Source organism: Mobula hypostoma, chromosome 6 (genome assembly GCF_963921235.1).
Source record: "Mobula hypostoma chromosome 6, sMobHyp1.1, whole genome shotgun sequence".
NCBI classification, from domain to species: Eukaryota; Metazoa; Chordata; class Chondrichthyes; order Myliobatiformes; family Myliobatidae; genus Mobula; species Mobula hypostoma.
Window position 1 is genome coordinate 65,294,612 of NC_086102.1, and position 20,264 is coordinate 65,314,875.

The following is a 20,264-nucleotide window of genomic DNA, read 5'->3' on the forward strand; positions in this document are numbered from 1 at the left end:
TGATGGGCGCCGCCTTTCTGAGGCACCACCCCTTGAAGATGTCTTCGATGCAATGGAGACTAGTTCCCAAGATGGAGCTGACTAATCTTACAACCTTCTGTAGCTTCTGTTCATCTTGCGCAGTAGACACCCCCACCCCATACCAGACAGTGATGCAGCCTGTCAAAATGCTCTCCATGGTATATCTGTAGAAGATTTCAAGTGTCTTAGGTGACAAACCAAATCTCCTCAAACTCCAAATGAAATATAGCTGCTGCCTTGCCTTCTTTATAACTGCATCGATATGTTAGATCCTCAGAGATCTTGACACCCAGAAACTTGAAATTGCTCACTCTCTCCACTTCTGATCCCTGTATGAAGATTAGTTCATGTTCCCTCATCCTACCCTTTCTGAAGTCCACAATCAGCTCTTTGGTCTTATTGATGTTGAGTCCAAGGCTGTTGCTGTGACACCACTCAACTAGCTTGTATAGCTTGCTCCATCTGAGATTCTGCCAACAATGGTTGTAGCATCAGTAAATTTATAGATGGCATTTAACCTATGCCTAGCCATTCAGTCATGGATATAGAGAGAGTAGAGCAGTGGGCTAAGTACACATCCATGAGGTGCACCGGTGTTGATCGTCAGCAAGAAGGAAATATTAATACCAATCCGCAAAGATTGTGGTCTTCCGGTTAGCAAGTCGAAGATCCAATTGCAGAGGGAGGTGCAGAAGCCCAGGTTCTGTAGCTTATTGATCAGGACTGTAGGAATGGTGGTGTTAAACGCAGAGCTATAGTCAACGAACAACATCCTGATATCAATGTCCATATTGTCCAGGTGATCTAAGGCTGTGTGAAGAGTCACCGAGATCGCCTCTGCTGCAGACCTATTGTGGCGATAGGCAAATTGCAGTGGATCCAGGTGTTGCTGAGGATGGAGTTGATTCTGGCCATGACCATCCTTCTCAAAGCATTTCATCACTGTAGATGTGAGTGCTACTGGAGGATAGGCAGCTCACACTACTCTTCTTGGGCAGTGGTATAATTGTTGCCTTTTAGAACCAGATGGGAACTTCTGACCGTAGCAATGAGGTTGAAAATGTCCTTGAATACACCCACCAGTTGGTTGGCACAGGTAATCAGAGCTTTGCCAGGTACTCCAATGGGGCCTGCCGCCTTCCGAGGGTTCACCCTCCTGAAAGACAGCCTGATATCAGCCTCCAATTCAGAGATAACAGGGTCACCGGGTGCAGCAGGGATCTTCTCCCTTTCAAAGCAGGAGGAAGGTTATCAAAGGAGAGTGCAGGAAATTGACCAGTGGAAATTTGGGTAGAGAAATGACAGGCAAGAGTTTAATCCAGACGTGTGAGAGGTGTTGCATGTTGGAGATCATTTTCAAGAGGAATGTTCAGGAACTCCCTGGGTGACATTAGGGTTCCAATTTCTGAGAAATGTCCAGAAACCGACTTTTCCCTCAAGTTGGAAATGAACAATTTCTCAGTCAGGGAAAACAAGTGGGCGAATCATTTGCAGCCAATCACAGCAGATGTGGTCATTAAAGAGTCAGAGTGCCAGCAGAGGCATCTTTTGCATAAATTATTTAATGTTATTTTAAACTTTGAAGGCTGTATGATGAACATCTATGATCAAGTGCAACTGGCAGCTTGTTTTCACCGTGATATTGTTTTCTTTTGCATACATACAACCGTTTGGGAGTATCTGCACAAATCAGATTTCTGTTAAGTCTCGAGGAGCCCCTGAACACTGTAAATAGCAGGACCCTCAGAAGCATTGTGGAGAGTGATCATACGGCGCGTCCATAGTTTCCTGAAACTGGCAACACAAGTGGGTGCCGTGTTAGTGAAGGCATACGAGCATGTTCATCATTGTTAGCTGGGGCAAGTTGGCAAGCCACACTGTTAAGCCCACATTTGGAATATTGTGTGCTATTCTGGCGGCTGCTTTACAGGAAGGAAGTGGAGGCTTCAGAGCAGGGGTTCCCAACTGTTTTTATTACATGAACCATTACCATTAAGCAAAGGGTCCGTGGAGCCTAGGATGAGACTGCAAAACAGGTTCACCAGGATTAAAAACTAACCACCAAAAGAGGAGGCTGGACAAATTTTGTTTGCTTTTCTCTCAGGAGGATTGAGAGATAACCAGACACAAATATGTAAACTTATGTGAGATAATAGAGTACATAGCCAGGAATCTTTTTCCCAGGCTGGGGATGACAGATACCTGTAGGCATAGATTTAAGGTGAGAGAGAAACCATTTAAAGGAAAATCATAAGGCAAGTTTTTTTTTAAACCTGTGGAGCATTCGGAGCCTGGAACTTGGTGCCAAGGAGGTGGAAGAAAGAGATACATTTTAAAGGCACTTAGACAAACACATGACCAGATAAGAAAGAGGGATATTGATCATGCACAGGCAGCCAGGGTTCGCTTGATTTGGCATCATGGTTGGTACAGACATGGTGAGCATTGTAGAGAGCCTGAGGTCCCTGTGCTGTATTTTTCTATATTCTAGATCCTAATATAATTGACTGACTTTAATGTGAAACAGAAAAATAAAATTACACAATTAAATCCCGATAGGTCCTAACGCATCCTGAAAATACTGCTGATGCAATGAGACAATTTGTGAATCAGCAGTAATTAACAATCTTGAATAAGTGCAGCCACTTAACTCCTGACCATTAATCCACTCATTTTACTGGTGTGTATGCTTGCGAAAAATGAAAACCGCTAAATAAAATCTTGTTGCTCACTTATTAACCTATCAGGCAGGAATACCAATTCAACTCACATTAATCTTAGCAACGTACATTTATAGTACAGGACATGATTTCCCTTGCTTGCTGCAGTCAATTGCAGAAACTGAAAAACTATTGCTTGAAAAGGATGTGCTCTTACAGAAGAATTCTGCCACCAATCATCAAAATACTTTAAACAAATTAACCTCTCTAGAACATTCTTATTTTTCTTTAACACAAAATTATTGCTGGTGCATAACCTCAACAGGAATGTTAAGGACTATTGCCTCAACATTACTATATCTTTGATATACACGGAAGTCAGAATCATGTTTAATATCACTGACATATGTCATGTTTTGCAGCAGCATTAACTGAGCAATACATTAAAAATACTGTAGATTAATAATAAATATGAAAAATTCAAATTAAATAACTAAGGCAAGAAAGCAAAAAATAGTGAGGTAGTGTTTATGGGTTGGTTCATTACCCATTCAGAAATGTTCCTAAACCTAATTCATCAGGAGGATGTGCCAGGAACTGTGTAACAAGCAGTGAAAACTCTGCACTTCTGTTTGTGTTGGCTGAGAGATGTCCCCTGTCCTGACCACAACTACATTGCTCTGTTTATATTCCATCCAGGAACAACCAATTCACACAGCATTCGTATTTCAAACATTGAGTACATTAAGCTCAGCTTAGTGCACTGTGCAAGGGAAGGAAGGCTGCGTAACAAAGCAATAGATATACTGGTGCCACTTGAATTTTTTGGACAGGTTAGTCTGTGAGCTGAATAAATCGACTGAACCACCAAAATGGATTATACTGAGAAATGCAATGATGACAATCCAGAAGGATTTAACTAAACAGCTCAATGCTTTTCACTTAAAGTAAACAAAATGATCATTCCCTTCTTTAGACACAAGGGATTGCAGGGCTGGGAAACAGAACACGAGAAGATACAAGGGATTGCAGCATCTGTGGAAACAAAAACTGCAAGTTGACATTTCAGGTTGAGATCCTGCATTAGGACTGTCCGTCTCTAACCACTTTTTTGAGGGTAACATTGCTAATTCCTGAAAATAGGGAACTAAGGAACTGGTAGAGCTGCTCCAAGTTTCAGAGGATAACAGAAGTCTTCAATGAATGGCAGTTATTTTACATAGAATGAGATAGAGTCAAACTGGTTACCAGCCTAAGCCTGCCTTGGGCTGCTTTAGGAAATCGATGGGGAGATCGATGAAAACATGTACTGGATACTGCACCACCTGATTTGCAGCTCCCAGCAGACTAGAGTTAAAATGGAGTGTTATATTTTTACATCCGCATGATAGATGTTTTTTTCAATCCAATTTACACATAACTGATAAACTCTCAACAGCAGTCTCTGATAATTTAAACAGTGAATAGTTCAGCCCTATGGACAAGAAAGATTCAGACTCCAGTCTGCTCTGATTTGGGCATCACCTTAAGTGCTTCGATGTCCCTGTTAGACAAATGCCTATAGACAAATGACATTTAACCCTGCCCTGCGAAGATCTTTTGTTTAAATTCCTGTTGTCAGAAACTTACTCAATTTGTAAGTTTCAGCATATCCTTATAATGATCTTGTGTCATATCACACCTCTTATTTTTAACTTCAGAAACATGATCTGTAATCTTGACTCTAATTTAACTCTTCACCGAGAGTTCCTTTTGTACATAAAACAGCTTTCTTTAATGTGGGAGGAAGAGAAGAGGATAAAGGCAAGTATCTAAAGCAGCACTGTCTCATTTCCAGATGCTTATTTTCTACAGTACAAAGCACAAACAAATATTTGAGTCTGTTTTATTCCTGCCTGTCTAAATGATAACAATGAAATGATACATTAACTGGAGTTAAATACGGAGATGATGGTACTTTCTTCTCCCATTCTCCTGAGAGACAGAAGTTATAGAGCTAAGAACAGCTATCTTTGCGAGTTGCTACAGCCTCTCAAAACTCACAAGCAAACAGAAGGAGAGGTTGTTGATTTCAGAGGCAGAACTGCTAATTAACATTTTTTTTCCCCATTGCATCCAGACTGTTGGCTGAATCAAACATGGTGATGAATTGGCATTTGGGAGGGAAATAGAAAATCTGGTTGAAAGGTGCCACAACAACAACCCTCATTCAAAGAGCTGATTATTGACTAGAGGAAGAAGAAACCGGGGCCCATGAGCCTGTCCTCATTAAAGTGCTTCACAAAGAAGGCACAGCAGTGCTTCTACCTTCTTAGGTGTTTGCACAGATTCAGCTGTCATATAAAACAATGATAAACTTCTGCAGATGCACTGTGAAGAGTATTCTGACTGGTTGCATCGTGACCTGGAAACACCAATGCCCAAGAACAGCAAAACCTACAATAAGTGGTGGATACAGCCCAGTCCATCGTGGGTAAAGCTCTCCTCATCGAGCACATCTACAAGGGGCATCGCCACAAGAAAGCAGCATCCATCAATTAGGACCCCACCATCCAGGCCATGCTCTCTTCTTACTGCTGCTGTCGGAAAGGAGGTACAGAAGCCTTTGGTCCCACACCACCAGGTTCAGAAACAGTTATTACCCTTCAACCATCAAACTCCTGAACCAGCACGGATAACTTCAATCATCTCAACACTGAACTAATTCCGCAATCTATGGACTCACTTTCAAGGGCTCACATTCTCAGTATTATTTATCTACTTATTTTTGTATTTACACAGTTTGTCTTCATTTGCACATTTTGCATGTTGGTCTTTGTGTGTTCTTTATTCTACTGTGAATTCCTGCAAGAAAATGAATCTCATGGCAACATATGGTGACAAATACTGATTTTGAACTTACTTTGAACTTTGAAGTTGAGGTTTTGAAGACCTGGAAAGATGTTTATAACTACATCTTTCCAGGGCTTCTAAGTGTTTGAGAAGCTTGCAGGCATCAAGGGGTGTCCACCCAGTATACTTAAGCCAAGGTGCAAGTGTGGTTGGCCTTGCTAACATCTGGCGAGTGGTAAGCCAAATAACATGATATTTTTGGATTTAGCAATAATTGTAGAATTCCAAATCATGGCGTTCCCTTTTGATCATTATGCTCATTATTTGGCTCTAATGCACCATGAAAGCTTCAAGTTGCCTCCATTGTTCTGTGGCATTGGCAGCTGTAACTGGAGCTACCAAGTACTTGAACAGCTATAGTCCTAATTTTAAGATAGACAGAAGATTACTGAAGAAGCAACTGGGTGTTGGGATTCAGTAACCAAAACCATTTGTTTCAAGACATGAAGCCCATAATTAGGTGTTTCACAGGACCAACTAACCATATACAGCATTTGCTAAGGAGTTGAGATATGATCATGGATAACAACAAACGGGACTGCTCCATTAACCTTCTAACATTTAAAAAATATTGATTTGGCTGTAAGATGCTCTGGGTTGCTTGAAGGACAACCTTTATTCGTATAAGAGATAGGTTTCAGCAGCCATCAACTAACATCAACATAGGAATTTAAGGGCGATAAGAGATCAACAATGACAACTAACAGCTCATGAGGAAAAACTGATTGCTGTTTGGAGGGTTTGAACCTCCGTGTTGACAGTGCTTGGGATCTAAATAGTGACCGTCTTATCTGCAAACACAAAGCATCACTTTCATGCCATAAAATACTGGCATAGACATTGGCAACTATGGATTGCTACTTATGACAACACATCTGGGAGATAATGTTCAGAACATTAGAATTCTCTGAACAACCTGCAGTTTGGGTGCAGATGATTGCTGGCCTGTCAAGAAAGCAACGGGTAGCCCCTCCCCTTGCCCCTGCAGGAGTTCACGCTGTGAGATGATGAGTAGTTTCATTTAGTGAGTCTATGACTGTGACGACATGGTTAGCAGTGATGCACATGGTTATTCATAGAGCCTGCAAAATAATGACAGGTTTTCTACCAGAAGCTTTCCTTCATATCCCAGAAATAACCAGCAGGAAATTGTGAGAAGGTACATTGCGATCTGAGTCACTTGGTGTATACACACACACACACACACACACACACACACACAAAACCAGGTTTCACAATGAACTTGCAGCAGCTTTGATGCATGCAGTCATTGTTCATGGAAGGTATGGAAGCTTTCTTCCACTGACATAAGTGAATTCCATACTTTCTTATTCACTGATAAGGACAGGCAGGGAAGCAAAATTTAAACTACAGAAAGTCACTGAGAAAAAGTTACCCATTTCAAGGTCATGTCAATGTCGCTTGTGGTTTAGAATGGGTTCGCCTTCACAATTTCAAGTACCAGACTTTGATCAAGACACAAGAGACTGCAGGCATTGGAATCAAGAATAACAAATAACCTGCTGGAAGAATTTAACAGGAGGGGAGGGGAAAGGTGAGGAATTGTTGTTGATTCGGGCTGAAACCCTCCATCAAAAATGTCCCTATTGGAACAGGATCTATGCAGAATTTTGACCATAAACTCAGACAATCCCTTCCCTTCTGCCTCACCCCAACAGATGCTGCTTGACTCACTAAGTTCCTCCAGCAGATTGTTTATTGCTGGTGATTCTGATCTGCTAGAGTCTCCTCATCTGGCCCCATGACAGGGGTTCCCGATAAAATAACCTGTGTTGCAGCCAGCACAACTCTTGAGACACATCAGGATTATCATGTAAACATGTTAACTGATCACCAATGATGGTTAAGGCCTTGATCTTCCAAAGTCTTTTCACCAACATGTGTTTCTGGGTTAGGAAGTGATCCATTTCATATCGAGATGAAAATGTGGACTATTTTTAAGTGAAAGTATCCATACAGTGATCTGAACAACAATTTTGCATGTACATGATCCAATGTTGCTGCCCATCTGCAAGCTTTGTATTGAGAACAGAATCCTTTCTTGTTATTGCAGGAAAAGTGTTGAGCAAAGGAGCACTAATCTAATGGATGCAATATGACTAAAGAGGTCTTCAGAAGTCTGGCCCCTCTACAAAGTGATGCTGCACTGTCTTGCTGTCACTGCTGATTGCATTTCTCCACCAAATAATGTAACCAATTCAAAAAAAATGGAAAAATTCAGCAGGTCAAGCAGCATCTGTGAACAGAGAGACATTCAACATTTCGGATCTGCAAACAGATGCAAAGATTTCCCCTTCCACAGATGCTGCCTGACCTGCTGAGTTTTTCCCCCCAGTACCTTGATGATGGTTCAGATTTCCAGCCAATTGTTTCTTTGTGTTGTTGACCTCACTGTGAATTATCTGTCAGCCCAGTAGAAAGTTAGAATGAGTGCATGGAAAGATGTGAAAAGCAGCTGCATCCACCCGTCAAATGGCCTGTGGGATGTGAAGCTGAGCTCCATCACAGCATGTTGTATAACCAAGGAAAGTGCATGGTACCAATGCTTCTGTAACAACATGTACACATTCTTGTCATCATTTGGCTGTTTCTCCTCTGTTTGAAAAACAACATAGAGAATTGTCAAAATGGAGCCGATCTGGATTTCCTGTGGAGGGTTGGACCCTGGGAGAGCCAACTACCTAACAGCATTTACTGCAAAAACTGAAACCAAAGTCGATGATAAAAGAGAGAAAGAAAGCCCTCAAAAATAACAGGGAACTGACAGGACTTGGTTGGTTTTCAATCCTAGTAGCTCTGAATTTATGTGAGAAGACGCAGGAGTAAAAATTAATTGGAAATCACAGAAAATGTTTCTAATGACATACTGTTATTTGCATCTCATTTACAGTTCACTACTTAAATATGGACTTAGTTACATGCATCTGGTTCAGACTATGTAAGAAAATAGATGAGAATCCAAGAGAGATAAATACTAATTTTTTAACTTGCTTACTTACTTACTTCCTCTGGTAACCAATAATCTGGCATGTTTCGTGCATAATTTGCACCAAAATAGTAATTCCAAAGGCAAATCATAAAAGCCATAAATTAAAATTTGTACATCCTAAATGAAGAAAAAATAAATGCAATAGTTCTAAGGCTTCAAAAAAATTAAACCTCTAGTAACTAAACATTACTCAATACATACATGCTTTCATTTGGCGAGATGCTGTCATTCAAATAAGATCCATTTCTGTTTTCCATTTCTGCTAGCCTGCAATACAAAAATTAGCAAACATAAGGTTATGATAAATTCCACAACTTAATGAAGATGACTTATCACATCTGAAAGTTTTGGTACTCAATGTACTCTTCGAACAATCATGTTAGTGTTTTAAAATGCAGTCCTCACCAGACTTAGATAAATTGGGGCAGATGGGCACTCAAGGTAACAAGGTAAATATAACCTGGGCTTGATAGTTTTATGCCTTGGTTGTGACACGTGTCCAAGAGCTTGAATGTGGCATGTCTATTTTGAATACAGTTGCATCTGCACATACACAATGAACGTGTGCAAGCAGGGCACAGGGCAGGAAGATCACAATGTCATATAGTGAACCATTCCGACTCGATGTACTGTCATTTTGGAATTCAATAGGCAGCAAATGATCTCCGTCAACCTCACACACCAGCTGGAAAGACCCCTCCAGGATGATTTGAAAGGATCTCCCAGTATTTACAAGATGGTGGGTTTTGTCCAGTTGTTGCTGCAATCTGACAAGTGTCTTGCTGGTTGTTTTTTTTTAAACAGTTGTTTCAAGTTGCAAAGGTCAAGAGGGAGACGTGAGACAAGTCTGAAGGGTTCTGGATGTACCAGCCTGATAAAGATATGAATGCATTAACTGGCATTCCCTGTGGAATTGAAATCTTTGTAAGAGCAGAGAGGAAAAGCTCCTTGGAAGAGGAGGAGGAGGAAGGGCAGACAACAGGAAGCCATGTCCACCCAAAATTTTTCTTTCACATAAAGCTGTACTACCAATTGTACTGTGGGCAGCTGACGAGCAGAAAATGGAACAAGGTGGAGGAAGTGGAGAAACAGCCTTACAATGGCAACAAAGAACTCATCCTTAAATGATATTTGTAATTGCAACTCCTATTTTCCATTTATCACGACTCCTTTACCTTCTCTTCCCTGTGCCTTTCCAATGCTCGACCAGGCAAAGGCTAAGAAGGAGCTGCACTTCCTTGCCATGATCATCAGTGAGCTGGGCCATTGAGCTGACTGGAAGGCAGGGAAAACTAGTGGGATTGCACTGTGGCATAACCTTGATGAACCAAAATGAAATCCCTCTACATTATAAGAATATATAGAAATAAAAACAGCAAGCAGATAAGTGGAAGAAAGTCTGCTGCAACACACTGCAAATCATTGGTTCACAGGCACAGCGGTAGGTATCTCTTAGCTGAGCTCTTAGCTTATTCCAAAGTGGCTGAAACACCTACTGCAATGAAAGATAAGAAACTATTGATAACAATTAACAAGTATCTCAATGAGATCTGTAAGCTTTGGACATCCTATTAACTGCCAGCACTGCCTCCTCCTTCACGTGGATCATCTTTCTCCCCAGTGCTGTCTCCATATTCTGTGGTCCGTGCCTGCTGTGAAGTCTCCATAGGCTACATTCAATAACTGGAATCGAGTCATGTGAGGACTACAAAACATGTCAGGAATCAGTGGAATATATGATTGCTTGGTACAAGTTCTGACTAAAAAGAACTGTGGGTATTTGGGAGATGTGGGGAAAAGGGAAGAGCAGACTATTCGTAAAATTTGCTTTGCATTTACATGAACTGCAAGCGGGGGCTGAACGGCATTTTTATGTGCAGATAATTCTTTGACTTCTTACAATTGGTTGTTTTTGCTCACCGTGAGTCAGTCCCATGATGCAAATCAGATAGACAATTGAAAATTCCCAGTTACTAACTGATTGTTAATGAACCCTTTGGACAAGAAGTTGACATTTTCTTGAACCCAGAATTGTACTCACTACTTTTGAAAGTTAAAGTTAAAATATACAGAGTACTTGACATATTGCATGCTTCCCCTCTCCAAGTTCTGTTCAACAACTGAAGTCTCCTAATCCTGCGACAGCATTACAACCAAGTCTAAAAACTGGAGTTGCTTAACACCAAATTTCCATCTGAGTAGTATTTGAACTGACATTAATTCGGAGAATCATGCACCTTCTAAAATGTCTCATCAATGCAAGATGAATAATTATATTTCAAAATATTGCCATTCCTCTGAGATTTAAGTGGTATTGTTCACTTATACCTATGATTTTTGTTTTAAGTTGTGAGAACATGACTTGATGCCAGCTATTATATTACTTTAATTTTTTAAACCAGGGTTTTAAACAAATTCTTCAATGACAACGGGAGGCTATAGCATTAAGACTGACATCATATGCTGAATGGCCTGTCCTATGCGGAATTCTTCTATGTTCCCTTTGCACTTAACTCTTGGATTTGCTGACCGAAGGGGTTCTAGTGTTTTCTGGCACTGAATCCAAGTGACAGGGTCATTCTTCAAATGGTGTTGCCAGCCCAACATTGTATGATTTTCCATTGGCATTTAATGACACCAATTTGTCTCAAAGAATTATTCTTAAGCTACTGATTGCCAGTAATCTGCATTCCTTTCACAACTGAAATGTGACCCAGTCTTATCGCCAGTACTTAAAGCTGTTTAGAGCCCCACAATGACAGATCAACCACATTGATCTCTGAGCTGCAAATATCCCTGCGAGATTTTCTTCTATAGTCCATTCAAATGTTTGACAAGCATCATTGCTAGGGATATTGAGGAATGGCAGGTGAATGGAGTCGAAATATAGACCAGCCATGAATAGCAGAGTGCACTCAACAGAATAAATTACCTTCTGCTGTTCTGGTACCCTCCATTAAAACATATTTAGGTACTTCATTATAATAGCGACAAATGTCGTGATATTGGAAAACTAACCAAAGGAAGTGTATTGAAGTCATTTTGTTCAAAAGATTTTCACTGCACAGCATCACAGAGAATGAAAAACTAACAAACTTTCTTTGCTGAGATACACATACAATGAAAATGGTGCATCATTTTGTCTCTTACCTGCTAGCATAATGTTCAATTCGAGAATGAGTATCATCATGTGACAACTGTGGGGATGAGGCAGGTCTGCAATTGAGAAAAAGACCTTCTGTTTACAACAAGGTAACAATGCACAAATGCTAGGAATGCTAGAACAAGGAGACGGATAAAGTTGGTGACCAGAAAATTTTGTTTGTTTGATGGGCCAAAGACAATGGGTTCACTATTTCAGTTACTTGGTTGCTGAAAAAGCTGCCTGCTCATGGGACAAACACTAACAATTTGGAGGCTTAAGTTAAACTGGAAAGATAGCTGAGGCAAAGTTCAGTGTCATCAATGTTATTTACTCCATTCCTCATTTATTTGAATTGAATAATTATATCTGATCTCCTATAATTATATTTACCTGCAAGTTTTTAAACATGCATGTCTATTGCTGATAGTTCTGATAAACATAAATTCAATTCCCTTCAATGTACTGAAATGAAGCTAAACCAAATACATTCCAGAACTTTTAATGAAAGAAAACCAAAGACATTAACAATAGAAACATTTCCATTAACATAAATAACAGATAAAACATCAAAGGATTTGAACTGGAGGAATGAAGATGCCAAAGAGAAAAGCCCAAGTTCAAAGGTCGAAGCATGCAATTCTTTAACAAATTGACTTCAGAGCCTGGGATTAAGTGTCTGGGACAGACGGGCTCGAGTTCTAAAATTATGGAATGCATTCATATATTTAAAAAGCAATTCACAGTAACATAAAGTGTAGCTTGTCATTAACTCTGCAGAATTTTCTGAAAATTATGAATAATTTTGAGTATGCTGCTCATCTACTTATTTCCAGCATGAATTACCAGGCACAGGTGATAAAATGCTGCCTGCTGTCATTTGCTTTCTTGGCACATGTTCAAAGAAAGGAGCACATCAAGGCAGGAGGGAAGCTGCACTCTTAATAAATTAATCAAATTATAATACCCTATCATTTATAATACCCTATCGTGACTGCCGTGCTGCTGACAGTCATGGAGTCACACAGTGCAGCTTATCATATCTGGGCTATCCTTTGAAAGGTCTATCCAACTTTGTCACATCCACAGCCAACTCACCTGGCTCTGCAGGTGCTCCCCTTGACAAACTTCACAATTTACCTCAGCACAAAATCAGAGCAAATCAGATCACATCAGTGCAGTTCTGATGAAAGACCCTATGAACTGAAACATTAACACTTCCTACTTTCTCCACAGATTCTGCCTGACCTGCTCAGCAACTCCTGCATTTACTGCTTTTACTTCTAGATGACCTGAACTTGCTACAATTTAAAAAAAACTACTGCAAATGGTTAGTTGTTCTTGATAATTACATTTACTTTATTTCACAGAATTGCTGACCTTTTTGCTGGAAGCAGTTTCAACTCAATTTATTCCAGCAAAACTGTGTAAGATTTTGAGCATCCATATAAACTGCCCCTTAAAATTTGCTGCCCTCCCCAGCACCATTGTAAAAAAGCTCCGCTGTGCCTTACTTAAAAGACAAACAGATCCTTTCTCATAAATGATGTGCAGGATTTGGCAAGGTTATTAGCAACAGAACCCAAAACAACATAAAAACTTGCTTTCACTCAACAAGTGGTGAGATTGGAAAGGCAGCAAATTGAATACTGGCCTTTAAAGAGAAATGGATAAATATTCGCAAGGCAAAAAGGAGGCAGGTACAGAGAGAACATGCAAGGAAAGAAAAAACTGGATTGCTCTTTAAGGGACCGAGCAGAGGTCCAACAAATTGAGCTGCTCATTTTGAGCGTTTGTGCCTGATGGCCGAAGGAATGCAATAGTGAACAAGTGTAAACAAACAAAATCTTCCATCCATACAGAGCTGATCTTTTGGGTGATTGAAATAACTAAACTTTCCAGTTTAAGGCACAGTGAATTTGAAATCATAGATCACAATTTTAGGATAAGGCTTAAGAAAAGCTGTGTCATCTGAACTCATTATCCATTATCTCCAGCAGAGGAATACCTTTCAAGAGACACCTAATGAGTAGTTTATTTTGTTGTATGATTTAATGATCTGCTTCATGAGCCTAAAGCAGTGCTCTTCTGTACATATTAGGACTGTAATTTCAGGAATCAAATTAACCATCCATTTACACTGTTTCACCAGTGATTTGAGGGAAAGAATCCCTTTCAATTTAGGGATAACTAAATCTGCAGATCAACAATTCATATTTGGTTGTGGATCAAAGGAGATGATATTACATTGGTTCTATAGCATGCGGATGGATGAATAGCAAGTGTCTAGTGCATACTGTCAGTTCAAATCTAAATACTCCACAATCTGCCCAGCACTAATTTAATGTAGCTCCAATCAAAACACCGACAGGGTTTCAAATTCCTTTCACATTTATAGCTCAGCGACAAAAAATGCAGGATAAAGAGCAGTTTAGAGCTCAGAGACAATGGGCATAAGGAAGTGTACCCACGCCTTTTCTTAAGATATGTTATTGGTACCGTTGACAGAGGAAATTCAGGAACTGTCACTCAAAGTGAGAAGAGAACAAAAGTTGAAGCAGAATTGCTAAGTGCACTGTCCAGTACTCATAGGAAATGATTGTAAGCATTTTGTGATAAAAAGTAAAGCTGTCATCAATAGTATTTTACCTTTCAAAAAATTAGTAATTCAATTTGTACAAAAGCAAGCACAGTCAAGCAAAAAAGTATCCTTGGGAACTTACAATCATACAAATATATATTTTTATAAAAGGAAAATAAATAAAGCAGGATGCGGTTGTGTACAGACGGTACTCACTCATAATCTACTGGCCAGAAGTTGATCAGAGTAACAGGACTGCAAGACAAAAATGTGGAGATGAAGAGGCAGCTGAAACTCAGAGGAAATGCATCAAGCATAAAAAAAGAGGAGGAAAAAGGCAGCAAAAAACAGCAATGTGGATGACAATGGAAGCAATATAAATTAACAGTATACTATGTATATGCTGACATGCAAATCTTCTGCAACAGTAACAATAAAAAATAAATTGATCTTTCAATGATATGAAAATCAATAAATTTCAGACATGCAAAACTGAGAGCAGCTGTATTACACTGACATAATTTACTCCTTGTCACACATGAAAGCAATGACTATGGATAGGGTTCTATTCTCCGGGGGCAAGGAAGGAAGGAAGGGGTCTGAAATCCGAAAGCAACAATCCTTCATTTGCTAATCAAAAAACTGCCAGCTGACAGGCCATTCAGCAATAAGTTTGCTTCCATCCTTATTTGACACTTCCCGGTTGGACTATGGAGAAATGGAGACCCGGAGCACTTCCCCTTTTATTGAGCTGGGAGAATGATCACTGACTGGTGTGCTTCTACCACCACCAATGAATCTTATAACTGAGGGGAGGGTAGGAGAGAGAACCACCTTGTTTGCAAGGCTCTGTATTACACTGCGTTAGCACACTTAGTTACCCATTGATGTTTGAGAACACGAGTCCTCTTCAAAAAGCATCAAAGGTTACTATAAGCGTTACGAAATTAGTTCAACGAGTGTGAGCTGATGTGTGCTATTTTAGCCTCCGCTGTCGATATACTGGGTTAATACTTCTGGATAAATGCAGCCCATTGTACTTCTGATCCAACTATTGATAATGCCATATGAACACCACAGGTTGCCTATTTGCACGCACACCTGACTTATCAGCTTAGTCTTAATGACACAAATATCGGAATTTTATTCAGCTTGCACATAATTATTATTTCCATTATGTCATGAGGCTCTGACTAGATTCTTAACACATAAGAACAGTGTCACAGTAGGCCTAACAGAAGCACAAAACTATACAGGCCAAGGGTTAGATGGTGACGCACTCAGATACAGCTGTTTCTGTGGGGTCAAGTGAACCAAAGGTGTTACTGCTTATTTTCAAACATATACCTATGATTGCAAGGTCAGGTCATGCTGGACATTAAGAACTTAGAAGTACTGGAGGTCAACCCCATCATCGAGTTGCCCATTGCCAGAGAAACTGAAGGCACTGGACTTGCTGCAGACCACGCTGCTGCCTGTGTCAGAGTGGCGTCGGTGCACGAAGGCACTGCGCAGTCTAACAGCAAATGATTGTCTTAGTTGCTTTTCTTGTGATCGCAAGGCACGCGTGGATAGTTTGCAGCCCTCCGTTCTGCTGAGGTGCCAGAGGCAGTGTGGCATTCACACTGGAGTCGGTGTTCGCTCCGCAGAAGGCAAGCTGTATTTTGTTTGACTGCATACTGCTGGAAGTTTCTTGGACTCAGGGGATTGGACCACAAATATTTTTGTGTGACCCTATTCTGCTGCTGTCTTGTATGTGCCTTGAGCTATATCTGTTGGGACTGTGTTGTGGTCCCAGAGGAAAGCTGTTTGGCTTTGCTGTGCTCATGGGTATTTAAGTATGGTTAAATGACAATTAAAAATGAACTTGTAAAACAGCAAGATCAATAAACCTTACATTCATTAACCCAGGTAACAATAAATGGATAATTAGCCAGAAATAAAAACCTTACTTAAAATTATTCATATCAGGTTGTGTCGGTATTTCAGTGGAATAAAGGAAATTACAACGGATTGAGAGGGGAACTGGCTGAAGTTGACAGGAAAGGGACATTTGCAGGAAGGACAGCAGAGCAGCAATGCCCGCAGTTTTTGCAAAAAAATGAGGGAAGTGCAAGACCGATATATTCCAAATAAGAAGAAATTTTCAAAGGGAAGAAAGACACTACTGTGGCTGACAAGTGAAGTCAGAGCCAAAGTAAAAGCAAAAGAGAGGGCATACAAGGAAGCCAAAGCTAGTGGGAAGATAGAGGATTGCGAAGCTTTTAAAAACTTGCAGAAGGAAACTAAGGTCATTAGGAAGGAAAAGATAAATTATGAAAGGAAGCTGGCTACTAATATCAAAGAAGATACTAAAAGCTTTTTTAAGTATATGAAGGGTGAAAGAGAGTCGAGGGTAGATATAGGACCAATACAAAATGACACTGGAGATATTGTAATGAGAGACGCAGAGATGGTGAGAAATTGAATGTGTATTTTGCATCAGTCTTCACAGTGGAATACATCTGCAGTATATTGGATATTCAAGAGTGCCAAGGAAGTGAAATATGTGCAGTGAAAATTACAACTGAGAAGGTGCTCAGGAAGCTTAATGGTCTGAGGGTGGATAAATCTCCTGGACCTGATGGAATACACCCTCGAGTTCTGAAGGAAGTAGCTAGAGAGATTGCGGAGGCATTAACAATGATCTTTCAAATTGATAAGATTCTGGCATTGTACCGGATGACTGGAAAATTGCAAATGTTACTCTGCTATTTAAGAAGGGTGGGAGGCAGTGGAAAGGAAACTATAGACCTGTTAGCCTGACATCAGTGGTTGGGAAGTTGTTGGAATAGATTGTTAGGGATGAGTACCTGGAGGCACATGACAAGATAGGCCAAAGCCAGCATGGTTTCCTGAAAGGAAGCTCCTGCCTGACTAACCGACTGCAATTTTTTGAGGAAACTGCGAGCAGGGTAGACAAAGGAGATGCAGTGGACGTGGTGTATTTGTATTTTCAGGAGGCCTTTGACAAGGTGCCGCACATGAAGCTGCTTAGCAAGGTAAGAACCCATGGAATTACAGGGAAGTTACTAGCATGGGTGGAACATTGGCTGATTGGCAGAAAACAGAGAATGGGAATAAAGAGATCCTACTCTGGCTGCCTGCTGATTCCCAGTGAAGTTCCACAGGGGTCAGTGTTAGGACCACTGCTTTTTATGATGTATGTTAATGATTTGGACTACTGTATAAATGGATTTGTGGCTAAATTTGCTGATGATACAAATATAGGTGGAGGAGCAGAGAGTGTTGAGGAACCAGAGAGCCTGCAGAAAGACTTAGATAGTTTAGTGGAATGGGCAAAGAAGTGGCAAATGAAATACAATGTTGGAAAGGTTAGGTTAGATTTAACTTTATTGTCATTGTGCCAAGTACAGATACAAAGCCAATGAAATGCAGCTAGCATCTGACCAGAAATGCAAAGAATAGTGTTATTTACAAAATAACTGTGAATAAAAATTAAGTGCTACAGCATACAAATATAAAAGTACTGAGACAGTACAATATGGGTGCAATATTGCTTAGCGCTGTGATGTGAGGTTCAGCAGTGTCACAGCCTCAGGGAAGAAGCTCTTCCTGTGCCCGCTGGTGTGGGAGCGGAGGCTACTGTAGCCCCTACCGGATGGAAGGAGAGTAAAAAGTCCATGGTTAGGGTGAGATGCATCCTTGATAATGCTTTTCGCCCTGCCCAGGCAGCGCTTATGGTAGATGTTCTCAACGGTGGGCAATTGGGTGCTGGTAATGTCATGTATGGCCGTGTATGGTCATGCACTTCGGTGGAAGAAATAAACGGGCAGACTATTATTTAGATGGGGACAGAATCGGTTGTGAAGGTGAATGCAAAGTTGGCATTCATTTCTGGAGGCATAGAATATAAGAGTAGGGATGTGATGTTGAGGCTTTATAAGGCACTCGTGGGACCAAACTTGGGAGTATAGTTTGAAGTTTGGGGCTCCTTATTTTAGAAAGGATATACTGACATTGGAGAAGGTTCAGAGAAGATTCACAAGAATGATTCCAGGAATGAAAGGATTACTGTATGAGGAACATCTGGTAGCTCTTCAGGAGAATGAGGGGGGATCTCATAGAAACATTCTGAATGTTAAAAGGCCTGAACAGACAAGATATGGCAAAGTTATTTCCCATGGTAGGAGATTCTAGGACAAGACAGCATGACTCTAGGATTGAACAACATCCATTTAGAACTGAGATGAAGAGAAACTACTTTAGTCAGAGGGTGGTAAATCTGTGGAATTGGTCGCCACGAGCGTCTGTGGAAGCCAAGTCATTGGGTGTATTTAAGGCAAGGATAGATAGGTTCTTGATTATCCAGGGCATCAAAGGGTATGGGGTGAAGGCAGGGGAGTGGGGATGTCTGGAAGAATTGGATCAGCCCATGATTGAATGGCGGAGCAGACTCGATGGCCTACTGCTGCTCCAATATTTTATGGTCTTATTTAATTATCTCAGATTAGCATACATCTATTATGCTGCATCGTGGGGCTTAGTTTGCAAGACACAATATGAGCATGATCCAACTTATAGATTTCACAAAGAGTCAAAAAGCAGGACAAACTGTTACATATACCTGCACTATCTTTGAGGCACTTATGGGAAGCTGGTGTGACATTTCAAGGGTTAAAGCTGCAGCATCATTGCTTGGTGGTCTCCAGAGCTGAATTTCAAAACTATCTCCAACTTGTCATGTAAAACCCTGTCTGAGTCATTTCCTGCCCCTCAGTAATAACCCCAGCAGGATTGTTGGCATTTACATTCTGCAGATGATAACAGCATTACAAATGCAACATCATTCGCTGCTATCTGTTCCCAACCCCCAGGATACAGTCAAGGAAGCACTCGGCTCTACAAAAACACAGTAAGTACATGGTCAAACTAATGGACGTAAAAAATTAAATAATCGCACAATAGAAAATGGTTGGGGCCAGAATAAAAAGGGTCTACCATAACCCACTTGGTCATTATTCACATATTACAATTTGGCATTTACAGTCCACTAGGGGATATATTTTTCCAGAGTGGCAACTGGTATCACCCTACCTTAAGGACTGTCAGTGCAACTGTGCTTCCCCTCACTACAGTATGACACACCAGAGCCCTCAGCTGCTCAGAATAAGCCGGTTGCAGCCTCCTTTGTAACAACAGAGGAATGTCACTCAATTGCTAATAATCTCCAGAAGTACCTTCTAACCTCCTACCATTCTCTGTATCATTTTGTATCCCATTAGCCCCAGTGCAGTTGATTTCTTAGAAATAGAACAGACAAATTTCATCATTGAGGTTGGCTTCTTCACAGGTAGGTTCACAAAACATCTTCAGTAACAATTGACAGCCGTTCTTCAATTGCAGGATGCCTCTACAGTGTACATTTTAAACCTTAAAATTTTTCGGTGTTTCATTTACTTACATTTACACCACACTTTTCACTTTTCTCCTTGATGTAGGGTTCAAGCTCATCATCTTGCTGAAGTGAACATTCCTTTTGTGGAACCAGAGGCAGTGGGTTTTGAAAAGAGATTTGAAAATTTGGGAAATATCACCTTGTCCAATCCTGTACTCACCAAACATCCACACGCCCCAGTGAATTTTAAGACAGCAATGAATAATCAAAATCTTCTCTGATTTTTCCATGAGAAATAAATATATATACTTCAAATTTAATAACAAACATGACCAAGTTTCTACCCCAGGTCAGCTTACTCAAATAGACCATGAATTCAATCTGTGTCCTTCCAACATGAATGGATCAGTTATATACTATCCTACCATGCATTTGTTTGTTACTGAGATGAGAATAAGACTTCCACACACCTTTCCATGATGTGCTGAATCAAATTAATTGTGCATTATTTGTAGTCAAACAATTTGTCAGGGAGGGCTAATTTTCAAAAGGAAGTAATT

The 20,264-nt window shown here is 40.4% G+C and overlaps 1 protein-coding gene across 13 annotated transcripts in view; it reads right to left on the reverse strand.

Annotated features, from left to right (window-relative positions):
- dmd (dystrophin) overlaps positions 1-20,264 on the reverse strand; it is a 1,998,855-nt gene that overhangs the window by 40,960 nt on the left and 1,937,631 nt on the right. For 9 of the 13 annotated variants that reach the window (XM_063050913.1, XM_063050909.1, XM_063050912.1 and 6 more), the window contains 3 exons: positions 14,523-14,561; positions 11,734-11,799; positions 8,785-8,850 (listed from right to left, as the gene is read on the reverse strand). In XM_063050913.1, coding sequence (XP_062906983.1) covers positions 8,785-8,850; positions 11,734-11,799; positions 14,523-14,561 — 171 coding nt within the window. The remainder of the gene's footprint in view (positions 1-8,784; positions 8,851-11,733; positions 11,800-14,522; positions 14,562-20,264) is intronic. The other 4 variants (XM_063050911.1, XM_063050907.1, XM_063050917.1 and 1 more) reach the window with 1 other exon arrangement.